Source organism: Pinus tabuliformis, chromosome 4_1 (genome assembly GCF_031772625.1).
Source record: "Pinus tabuliformis cultivar Carrire ecotype Pingquan chromosome 4_1, CPIR1, whole genome shotgun sequence".
NCBI lineage: Eukaryota > Viridiplantae > Streptophyta > Pinopsida > Pinales > Pinaceae > Pinus > Pinus tabuliformis.
Genome location: NC_142303.1, coordinates 476,889,247 through 476,901,505, shown reverse-complemented (window position 1 = coordinate 476,901,505; position 12,259 = coordinate 476,889,247). Strand labels below are relative to the sequence as shown.

General features: G+C 38.6%; 1 protein-coding gene across 1 annotated transcript; it reads right to left on the bottom strand.

The window, feature by feature from the left end:
* Nucleotides 1-4,117: 4,117 nt before the first annotated feature.
* Nucleotides 4,118-11,703, bottom strand: LOC149176552 (beta-galactosidase 8-like). Its single transcript, XM_089419934.1, has 19 exons — nucleotides 11,355-11,703; nucleotides 11,171-11,266; nucleotides 10,945-11,057; nucleotides 10,183-10,249; nucleotides 9,400-9,492; nucleotides 9,171-9,314; nucleotides 8,944-9,032; nucleotides 8,498-8,603; nucleotides 8,312-8,399; nucleotides 7,943-8,061; nucleotides 7,608-7,775; nucleotides 7,275-7,501; nucleotides 6,448-6,554; nucleotides 6,069-6,178; nucleotides 5,793-5,903; nucleotides 5,483-5,593; nucleotides 4,938-5,149; nucleotides 4,527-4,830; nucleotides 4,118-4,454 (listed from the first exon to the last, which is right to left on the bottom strand). Exons 1-19 carry the CDS (start codon nucleotides 11,532-11,534, stop codon nucleotides 4,314-4,316), a joined length of 2,586 nt encoding a protein of 861 aa, XP_089276060.1. The 5' UTR covers nucleotides 11,535-11,703; the 3' UTR covers nucleotides 4,118-4,313.
* Nucleotides 11,704-12,259: the final 556 nt, after the last annotated feature.

Below are 12,259 nucleotides of genomic sequence, written 5' to 3'. Positions count from 1 at the left end.
AGGTTGCTCGTGACAGGTACTTGCAAGTGAAGGAAGCCATTTCACACGAAGTGGAACAAGGGTCGGTTCAGGTTGCAGGTGACTTGGTAAAGATGTCTATCTTGCAGAAATTGGGTTTTGCAACCTTCGAAGAATTTGAAGGAAGTCTACTTGAAGAGTCAGAGGAAGTAAAACAAGGATTTGCAGAATATGGCAAAAGGTTGTTTGAAACAAAGGATGCTCTTCGTGCCTTGGTCAAGGAAGGGGTTTCTGACAGGAATAAGGAGGAAGCCTATCAACTTGCAAAGGAAATGGACTTGCTTGAAGCAGAACTCAAGGAACTAGAGATAAGACAAAAATTGAATCAGAAGAAGTGGGATTGCCTAGCTCTTGAGGTAAGGCATCTCAAAGCCTTGAAGAAGAAGGTTGAGTCTGATGGAAAGAATGAAGATGCTTCTGTGGGGATGATGCAGATACTTGGTGCTTCTGCTACTACGGAAGTGGCCTCTAGAAGAGATCCTGAAAGGAACAAGTTGGAGTATGTTCGAATGAAGGTTGGAGGTACTGATGTGCTCACTATGGTGGATAGTGGGGCTTCTCACAACTTCATGGGTGAAGATACTGCGAGAAGAATTGAGCTGAAATTTGTACCGACAAAGGCACAAATGAAGACAGTGAATTCTTCTCCTATTGAGATTCTTGGTATAGCTGAGAGGGTGGACACTACACTTGGTGAATGGACCGGGAAGGTGGACTTCACTATAGTGCTGATTGATGACTATGAGGTCGTATTAGGGATGGAGTTCATGAAACAATTTGATGCTATGATTGTTCCACATTTGAAGAAGCTCTACATTTATGATGGAAGGGAAGATGTACCCATTGGTGTTCCAACCATTGGTGTGACAAGGCCTGATTGTAAATTGGGAGTGATGCAAATGGAGGATAAGGAGAAGGTGAACAAGCGGTTGTCTAGTGTTGAGACAAAGCTTGTGGAGCAATTATTGGTCATCAAGACACTTTCAGATAGCATCTTGGATTTGACAAGAAGGCTAGAGTTGGTGGAGGATGATGATAATGATGATGGGGAGGTATGTGTGAGGCCGGATGTCCAGAGGGAAGACCGGGCTGCTTATCTACAAAGGATGGAAATTGAGGATCCTGATAGGTGGATCGAGTTGATTAGTGAGGGAGAGCCTTCAGGCTCTACTCCCTCTACATCTTCTTAGATGGATGAAGAAGATGGGGCTCATTGTTAGCTGCTCATGGCAGTGAGTCCTTAAACATGGTTGAGCAGGTATGATTGATGGTGCAGGGATGGCTTGGCATCAAGCATCATGACATGTTGCAGATGAGATGGATGGATTTTCCATGGACCTGAGCATGGGTTGGAGATAGATTCTTGAGGAGTCAAGGATGTGGCAGATGTTTGAGGAACAGTTGATGATGGCATGAGGATGCTCACTCTCATGGATTGAGCGTGATGGTTGGATTAGCTACCCAACTAGTTCAGACATGAGGTCCGGAAGTGTGCATAGATGTGTTAGCATTGTGTTGGAGTATCATGACAGAGGTTCACATGGGGACACATGATGAGGACAACAGGGTCAGTAATCATGGATCGAGATGACATATGATGGAGAGCATACCGTTGAGGTGCATACCTTGGTATGGTGAGCTTGCTGGCAGTTGGTCACTAAGTCGAGGCATGATGGAGATGAGGCTCTACATATGTTGCAAGGATGTTTGCTTTGTGTGGAGAAGTCAACATAATGGATAGTGATGATCTTGGTGGATGGCTACCGGGATGGTATGTTGTCGAGGACGACAACGACTTCAAGTGGAGGAGGATGTAAGGCCTCCGGGTGATTATGTGACGGGCGCCGGGCGAAGTCATCGTGCACGAGGGCGCAGGCGGGCACATGACGGGCGCACGACGAACGGAAGTGCGACGGGAGTGTGGAAGAAATGCGACGTTTACAAGAGTCATGTGCGACGAAACCAGCGACACTTTAAGAATGTGACTAAGTGTTGAACCTTTATATAACGACTTGGAAGGAGCTTGCGGTGAGGGCAAGCCGACTTGATAAAGGCCCTTATGGGGGCGCATTATGTATGGTTTGGGGGTTGGCCAAGGGGCTACCACCCACATATGAAACTAAGTTAAGAAGCATATATATAAGTGGAGCATGAGAGCTCATAATCATCAACGCATTCACTCACTCTTCGCAAGGAACAAGAAGGAAGTGCGCAGTTAAAGAGGGAGTTGCGCATATCTCATGCGCATTACTCTAAGAGGACTGTACGCTTGGGTGGAGTCTTGTAATTAAGTCGAAGGTTGGGCAAGTGTGCCTGGGGTGGATTCTGAAGTACGGGTTTTGGTGTAAGACTTGGCATGGGATTTTAGGTGGCTCCGGTGAGCACCGTCCTTTGTGCAAGAGGTGCACAAGACTATTGTAAAAGGCAAGTTTGCCTCTCTTTGTATTATTCGTTTAAGTGTGAGACTTGGTTCGGCCAAGACACACTTGTGTATTGTAATCTGATATTCTTAATATATTGTCGGGCAGACTCACATTACGGGGAGTTGCCCCTCCCCTTTATACTTGTTGCAATTGTTGATGTTCTTGTTATAATTGCATGATGATAATGAATGAGTATGGGCTTCATTAAATATAAAGGATAATTGTATGTTTACTTGGTTGCGAAACACAAGCTAAGTAATGTTAATGTGAAAGTAGGCGTAGTCCACGAATGTTAGTATTGGTGAAAAGAAAGCGTTCGGTGGTGCCACACCTCGCTATAAGCGGTTGGAAGACTACCGCAGGTGTAGGGGCGTGACACCTTTACTGCCAAGCAAATTGCAGCATGCTTTCGCTAATAACTTTTCGAAGGCCAGATTCCACCAATGAGTGGCAGGCGGCTCCGTCAACTAACAAACTTGACAGAGGGATAGTTTCCCTTCTTCGCATATCGGCCACCACCCTACATCCGACCCAGAAGTATTGGATAGTTGAGGGTGGCGACGAGCAACGAGCGACCCTATCAATAGATGGCCATGACGAATGGGTTAAATCTTCTGGAACCACAATTTTTCGCCACCATCTTCGAAAGAACACTAAGGATTGAGACAAGAGGTCGGGCAGTGAACAATGGGTGCTCTTGTTAGTTAACGAGATCTTGTCGGGCAGTGAACACTAGGTGCTCTTGTTAGTTAACCAGCCCGAGAAGACGAAAATTTTCAGTTTTGTTCGTCCGGATAGTGGTACCGGGGGATTTGGAATGGAGTTGTTTTTATTGTGATTTTTTGGTATTGGAATTTGGCAGAAAAATTTAAGGTGAAATTTTGATTGGTGTTATTTAAATTGGTTTTTTTTTACTGTATTTATGAATCCAGCACCCTAAAAAAGCCCTAGGGCACTTTGGAAAACCCTAAGGAACTTCGATTGTGCAGGGCTTACCCATCAAACTTGTGATTTCAATAAATTCCCGCCGGATTTTAGAGAAATTAGACCAAAAAACTTCCAAAAAATCTCACTAAAAACAAATCAATTTAGAATAGCAAAAACGAGAACCCAGCCAAAAGGTTGTTGGGCTTGTTGGGCTGTTGGAAGATTATTAGTTGTGATAAAGCCAAGGTCCAACGGCGGGGAGAGGTGTTGTGAAACAAAGGGAGAATGGGCTGGAAGGAGTTAGAGCCTAAGGTGCCAAAGGAAAACCCAAAGCTAAGAGCTGGGTGTAGGGAAAAAGGTCCAAGACATAGGGAAAGTGCTAAGAAGGTGTTGTGTGAAGTGCTATGAAAGTGTTGTGTGAGTGGTTTTTATTGATTGGGCTTAACGATTAAGAGTATGTCTTTTCTTTTAAGAAGTCACATGTTCAAATTAAAAAAGAATAGATTATGTATATTTTTATTTTATTAACAGTAAAATCAGGAAGCCAAGATAGATTCCTTATCCCACAAATAAAAAATCTTTTGGTTTCTATCTTAACCATAAACTTAAAGTTAAATTGTTATTCTTACTTTATAAAAAGAAAAACCAAACGATAAAATAATGCAGAGGAAAATTTTAAAAAATATGGATTTGATTGAAAGCTTATGGCTTTTTCATGTATGTGCACCTTCTGTATTTGCCCTGGTACATATGTGAGGTATTTAAAGAAATATTGGAATAGAGATTCTTAATAATTGGTTGTAGTGGCACTGAATTCAATCACAGATCCAAGAAAGGCAGTATGATTCCATATTTCAATATTTTTCATATTTGAGATTACAGACTTTCACAGTTAGTGTGGGGGCTTTTGGATAACCAATGTTAGCTGGTATGTTTTTTTTTCTTTCATTTTTTCATATATTGGATTCGTGTTGATCCATATCTGCAAACCGCCTCAACTGCCAAAGACTTCACACTGTTAGCACATGGGCTTCCGAACACATCCTCCGAAACAGAGATCGAACATGTCTTCTTTCCAAGGCATGCCTGCGCAAAAAATATTTATGTTAGCAGACCTCAAGGTATCTTCCTCAATCAAAATCTCGACTAAACGCATACCTTCTCTACAATGGAAGTTGAATTCACTGCATGGCAAGAGCCTTTGATGAAATTTCCACAGAACCCACTTGGGGTTCCGAAGCTTGCAAAGCTTATGGACGATATGCGTTGCCTTGAAGAACATCGGAGCTGAAGCACTGGCAATGTCAATTTGTTTTGGGTAGGATAATCTTGAGACACTTTGGCGCAAACAGTGTCAACGTATCTTGTTCTGAATGAAATTCCAGAAGGATCCCCGCCTACTTCCTCGAGCAGAATTAATGTGTTCTTTGTTGGGTGTAGCCATGAACGAGGAACATGGTACCTGAATGAGGGGGTTATCATATTTGATATCAACTGAGAAACAGAAAATCACATACAAGACTGGCATCGAAGTAAATATTTATATTGATTTTGCTAACCAATAATTACCATTTTTGAGTGGGTTGTCCGCAGTTAGTGTCACATTTGGATGAGTAATATTTCCCTCTGTAATCGCATACGTCAGAACACCCATCTGTGGGAGCCTTCAATGTTACAAAATAGCGCCCAATATGATTTCCATTTACCCATGCTTGCCCTTTGCTCATGGTGCTTAGGTCCAAAGCCACTGAATTGGTACCTTTAGGTGCTTTAAACTCAGTCTACATGAACCCATCAATAATATGATCAGCAAAGCTCTGTCATTGTAACTAGGACAGATCCCATCAATAATATGATTAGCCCTCAATAATATGATCAGCAAAGTTCTGACTGTCATTATAACAACTGGAGCAGAGATCTATATATGCTAGTGTAGGTTTAGTCGTTGGGATGACCTCACCATCCCAACAGCCCAGGTACAAACCTCTACTGATGTAAACTCTTGTGTGTGTTACAGAAGTTGTTTGATCTTCCCGCACATAAGTTATAGGTTAAAGAGCACCAAATGAAAAACGAATTCCATGTCTGACGATGAATCAAAATACACCGATTACCTTGTACCAGATGAGAGCAGCTTGTTTGGGAGGGTCTAATCCTGAAATCCATTCCACTTGTTTGGCTCCAGTTTCTGAATATAGTTGCAAGGATTCTCCCTTCAGGCCAATCTGTGATGAAAAGGGAAATGGATGGGCCTTAAAAAGAGAATTTTGATTGAGTATGAAGCATGGAAAAAACTTGATCAAAATACCGACCAAAGATCAATCATTCCTAGTTATAACCCCGTTGGATTATTGCTTTGTGAAAACCAGATGAGAAAGTGGCAGAAAGCAAATGGATAGGATGGCCTAGTTTGGCAGTGAATACCTGATAATACCAGGTCTGGAAGCTCAAATCCATTGAGCCGTTTCTAAGTCCCAATAACTTCACAGGACCACCTATTCCTGTCGGCCATGTATCAAAGAAAGGTCCCACGTTCTATTCACAGCCACAAAAGAAAAAGCAGCTCTTTATTTCGTACCGAGAGCAGTTAATTGAGAGAGCCTCGTTAACAGATTCATTTTCAAGTCCCTGTTTATTTGAAAGCATTAAATTATCCTTTCTATATTTCCATGTTCCAAGCGCTCAGGTGTGGAATTGAACCTGCAATCCATCTGTCATGCTTAGTAGAGCTATATGATTCTCTCCAGCTTGCAGTGTAATCGGCTTCTCGAACGTAAACTCCCATTTAGAAAAATCTCCAGTCTGAGTTCCTGTATATCCATTAATCCAATTCTATATCAAAGTATGCACTTCACATATAAGAGAAATTTAAGAAGTTAGCTTTCCTAGTGTACTAAATCAATAACCAGAAATGATGCAAATGCTCCAGAAATTTGTCACGGCATGTCTTAGTGTTTGACCTTTGAGATGCAGTCTCCCCCTCAACAAAGGGACTTAACACAAGTCTAACAAACTAATAGCATTCTATATCCTTTTTATATAGAAATATTAAATATCTAATATTAAATATCTTACTTACCTGCTAAATTTTCATTGACAAACACATGAAGTGTATGTCCTCGAGTATCCACATGCAAGATAAACTGGGTTCCATTCTCTAAAAGATCACCTTCATCGATGTTTACACTGTATTGATAAAGTACAGAATCAGAGTCCTAGCAAAGTTGAGAGGTGGTATCATATCTTCAGAGTACTTAGAGTAGAGTACTTATTAATTTGGAACTCAATCCCATCATAGAAATGTGTGTGGATAACAAGTACAAGCGAGAGAGCCCACAAGAAATGAAACTGAGATTGCTAGGAATGTCAGTACCAGTGCTGATAAATTACGGAATCAAAATCCTAACAAATTTGAGAAGTAACAAGTCGTAGCATATCTTCAGAGAACTTAGAGTTGAGTACTTATTAAGTTACTATTGTGGAACGAAATCCCATCATAGAGAGATATGTTTGGATGACAACAAGAAGCTAACAACAAGCTAAAAAGATCTCACAAGACATTAAACTGATATTGCTGAGAATGTTAGTACCAGAGTTGACCAAATCAAAATCAAAATCCTAGCAAATTTGAGAAGTAACAATCATATCATATCTTCAAAGTATTTAGAGTTGAGATTAATGTGGAAACCAAATCCCATCATAGAGAAATGTCTAGATAGCAGCCATAAACTAGACAGAGCCCACAAGACAAGAAACTGATATTATTGAAAACATTAGTACCAGAATCCATGGACTTGCACTAGAACCCCCTTCCTAATTGGCAAAGCATTTGGAAGGAAGGCTCATAAACCGGCATTTGTCAGAAGTTAAGTATAGGTTCATATCGAGCTGGGTAAATTGAAATACCTGATTGTATACCATAGATAATCACTTTTATCTAGAACTGTGTTTAGCTGCTCTAACAAGCCCTTGGCAGAGAATTTGTCTTGTCCCCAGATTCCAACATCTTCTTTGTGCCATGACCAGTTAACAGATCTTTTTCCTGTATTTCCACATGATGTTGCAAGTGCAACAGGATCAAGGGACTCCATGCTGACCCGCTCCATTCCCATTAGAGAAGTTTGTACACTAATCTGTAACATTATATGCACATGTCTAGTTAGAGATCCTTTATAATCCCACTAAATTTCATCATAGCCTCAGCTATTGTGATGACAATCAATAGAAAATATCACTAACCTGTGCAGTGTTATAAACCACGTTTTTACAGTCGGGCAAGACACTGATAGACCAAGCAGGTAGATTGTAAGATGCCCCATTGAATTGCACGGATGCATCCTGCTTACTGTCTACGTTGCTAAGAAAGGCGGCACACACGCCAGAACTATTTATAGCATATACTGTTGCCTGCATATTCAGCGTAAGCTGGATGCTTAGCGTTCAGTCATTCGTTTCCCTCTCAACAACTTTTAGAACAGCACTCCTTTGCAAGAAGTAAACAATTGTATTTAATGGAATTTCTATCATTTATATTAACCTTCTACAGGAAATTTCTTCATTTGAAGAACACAAACCTCAAGGTTTTTCCCCACTGAAATGGTACTCATGTCTCCATAGACTAGAGCAGGTTCACATTGTTTTATAGCTTTGTGCAACTCTTTCAGATGCCCCCACTTTGGCTGTCTTATATTCCCTGCAATGGTTACGGAGTACGAAATTGGTTCAAATAAAAGGAGAAAATACAAATATGGACTTACAAAAGTTCCTAACTTTCTGATTGTGGAAGGATAATTGAAGCAGACTTCTTTTGCGATGCTCTATAACCCAGGAAGACAGATTTTTCAAGAAAAGTTAAAAAAAAAGTGGGGGATTTGGGGGGAACCTAGACCCCCACACACTCTTTAATTGCAGAATAAAATTTGGCATCACCAACTCTTGCATACCATATTCGTCAATGGGCGCATCATAGTCGTAACTGGTGGTAATGTATGGACCTCCGCTTGTCCGGCCAAAATTTGTGCCTCCATGGTACTGCAACATAAAAAGCGTTAAAGTACTGGTTCAGATTACGGACATAATTATAAATGCATATGAGCTCGATTTCATGATGAAAGAAGACGAAAATCCACCATGTAATAGTTCTGAAATGTTCCTCCTCTCTGGAAAAATCGCGCTACTGCGAACGCAATATCCTCAGTAGGCCTATGAGGGGTTCTCCCTCCGAATGTCTGAAACCTGTAAAACAAAAACATTATTTAAGAAATATGAACAGGAAGGCGTTGTACATAGAAATACTCAAGTTCTACTTGGCAATAGGTTGTAGCTGATTTTTTTAATTCGAGTAAACAGAGGAAAAAATTATTAATACCAAAAACAGAGGATTTAAATAATCATGAATAAAGAATGATTTAGGCCCTTTCAACCTGGTGCGGGGTCAATATATAAGCAGGAAACTCTTCCCTGAAATCATGGATCTCTCCATAGTTGCATCTATGTTTTATTCTCTTACAATCATTGTATGTGAAGGAGAAGATTACACATTATAATGGTTATGATGGTGGTTACAAATCATTACCATCCAGCCCAGTTCTCAGTCCACATCTTTGGCTTTTTTGGAGAATTAGGTTGGAAATAGTCACAGTAGAAATCGTTGCAGGTATTGATCTATAAAAGAATTGATTCATATATCAGTATAAGAATTGATTCATACATCAGTATGGCATTAGATTATAGAAACTTGCTAAGGAAATAGAAGGGTTATGTGGAAAGTTAGATTTTTATTATTACACACAGTATACTCACAATTGGGTCTGGAGCATCAGTTTGTTTGCACATCACCCATGGAATACTTGTATTTAATGATAATGCCATTTTTACTGCCCAGTTCACATATGACTTGCCCTTCTCTCCATAATATTGTTCTACTTGTTGGTATTCATTTTCTATCTGCACATAACTAAATTAAATCAGAAAGTCACATTTTACTATACACAAAACGTTGTAAATAACTATCACAACAAAAAGGACTTACCTGTGTCAAGATAATAGGTCCACCTTGCCATGCAAAAAGCTTTTCCTGTTTCATCATCTTCACTATCTTTGTTGTAAAGGTTTCCATCTCATACTAAGGAAAATAGACAAAAGCCTTTAAAATTAGCAGAGACGTAGCAGAGACGTTTAAAGGTAAACAAAAGCTTAAACATCGAACTAACAATTTGTTCAACTATTTTATCTTTTAACTAAGCTTGAAACAATGGTACTCTTTTGTTATTAAAAAAAACAACCAATTTTACACACCACAAATCAAATAAGAATTTGTTTTACACTAAACATTTAAAAAAAATAATTTTTCTAAATCTTGACAGGTTGTTTTCTTTGTTTTTGGGTAGTAGTCTAGGGTTCTATGTTTTGGAGTGTTTTTGGTTATATTTCACGGTGAAATTTACTGGAAATCAGTTAGGGATTTTTTAGAAACACAAGTTTGAGCTGTGAACTATGCACAATTCTAGTGCCCCTGAATCCATTTATGTATTAAAAAACCATTTTAAATAACACAAACTCAAGATATAACCGAAAATCATTTCACCAGATTCACAAAAACTCCAAAACTTAGAATAGTGAAACAAGACCTTTTTTTTCCCAATTTTTCATCTATATTTAAAAATCTTGACAAGTTGCTTTTTTTCTCCATATATTACTAAGCATACCCTGAAACCCTGAAAAGTTCGATGCTGATACATATGAAATTATCTAAATATAAAATAAGCATATTCGTACAGCATATATTACCGAGCCAAATACAAGCTAAAATCACCTTAAATGGTTCATTGTCTGTTCTCAGCTCGATTCCTGGTATGGCATGCAACCAAAGAGGGAAACCTCTGCAAGGTCACAACCATTCAAACATTTTAGTGAGGAATAATCTCCTTCCACAAATATGGAAGAAAAGATACAAAAACTCTAGTTAAGAGGATCAATAAAACATGACTTGCTTATTAAGTTAACCCCTAAACAAGAACATAGTTGTATTGAAGATGTAATGGAACTTTAAAGCAGTGAGTATTTACAGAGCATGTTTACATTGCAAAATTCTACAAAATCTCATTACATGAGTAGATAAAATTAAAACTAACACTAATGAATCAAACTTGACTGCCTTTTAAATACAAACTTACAACATGGAACGGTACGGTGATTGTGGGGCATTTCCTTATTCAAACTTAATATATTACATCTAAAATTGGATATATCTAAACACTCATAACAAAATACAAGATGCTACAGAAGTTTAAGGCATTGTATGGATCAGAAAATGCAGGTTCAGTTTTGTTTTTCTTTTTCTTCCTCTCCTTTCAGGGTGATGTCACTGCAAGACAAAATTTTCTTGTTTTATGGCGATTCCCAGTTGGTATATAGTCAAATTTTGAGGGTCTCTCTGCCATTCCAGTCCAGTCTTACCAGAACCATAACATATATATTCTCCATTTTAAATATAATGATTTTTTCATTGGCAAAACAAAAACAAAATACTCGGATTCCTGACTGATTATATATATATATATATAGACAGGCTTACCCATAATTCCACTCTGCACAAGCATAAGGTCCTATTCTGAGGTGAGCATAAAGGCCGGCTTGTTGTACTGTCTTCAAAAATCTAACCAAGTCGAATCTTCCCTCAAAATTATACTGCAATAAAATCATAAGCCAAAGCCACTATAAATTCATCAACAATTCACAGTTCCATCTGAAAATACATTACAGACGTGAAAAACTTTATAAAGATTTAAAATGTTTATTACCTGGCGTTTCTCAGGCTCATGCCCATTCCAAAAGACATAAGTCTCAATAACATCGATTGCCCCATCCTTAGACTTGGCAATAAGATCTGGCCACATCTGTTGAATGCCACATAAACAAATTTCAGCATACATTTAACAATAACAGATATATAATAATGAAAACAAAACCCAATAAATTACAAACCTCTGGCGTGCTTCGTGGGTAATGTATGGATCCAGAGATTAAAACCCGGCGCTGTCCATTGATCAGCAAAGCTCTACCATCATAGCTAACCGTGGTAATGGCATCCACTTTCCAGTGAAATGTCCAAAATACCCAAACAAAAAGTAAAAAGAAAATCGAAAAATATCTTATAGTCTCCATCTGAGTGCTCTGTTATTAAAACTTCTACAAAGCTCGCTGGTTAAGTCATTGCTGGTAACTGCTTCAGTATTTAAGCTTCTACAGACCTCCTTTTGTTTCTTGCTCTTGGATAGGGAGAGATAACTGTCTCTTACAGCCCAGCTGCAAAAATGCAGAGGAAATAGGCAGGCGTGCTATCTATCTCTGATCAATTGAATGTGAATTCGATATAAAAAGGACATTGGTAATCACTTTTGTGTTGTATATGAATATATAGGACGCAGAGTCGCGTTTCTGGATACAAAAGGTGCGCATATCAACATCCAGCATAAAATTTTGTTGCCGATGTTTCAACGGTACGCGTGACTGCTCTGCGGTACAAGCCACGCTTATTATTATATTAGTGGCTATCCGACCGTCAATGGCTTGACGATGTCGTCAAGCCAAACACTCAGTACTAAAAATGGCATAGTGATTGTAGGTAGCTAAAAATGGCATAGTGATTGTAGGTAGCTAAACATAATATTTTTAAAATTTTAGAATATATATTTTAAAATATATTCTATATAGAAAAAATAAAAATAAAACAAAAAGCAATTAGAAAATGACATATTGACGGTAGGTAGTTGAATGTGATCTTTTTAAAATTTTAGAATATATATTTTAAAATAAATTATGTTTTTAACTAACTTGTGTTTTTAAAATAGATTAAAAAATAATTTGAAAATTTGAAAAATATATTATAA

What these genes read in the sequence shown, in the direction of transcription:
- LOC149176552 (XM_089419934.1), bottom strand. Translation starts at nt 11,534, where the DNA reads ATGGAGACTATAAGATATTTTTCGATTTTCTTTTTACTTTTTGTTTGG. An exon ending in ACTGAGAACTGGGCTGGATG is followed by an intron (nt 8,604 to 8,943) that starts GTAATGATTTGT and finishes TTTGTTTTACAG; the next exon opens with GTTTCAGACATTCGGAGGGA. An exon ending in CAACTTCCATTGTAGAGAAG is followed by an intron (nt 4,455 to 4,526) that starts GTATGCGTTTAG and finishes TTTTTTGCGCAG; the next exon opens with GCATGCCTTGGAAAGAAGAC.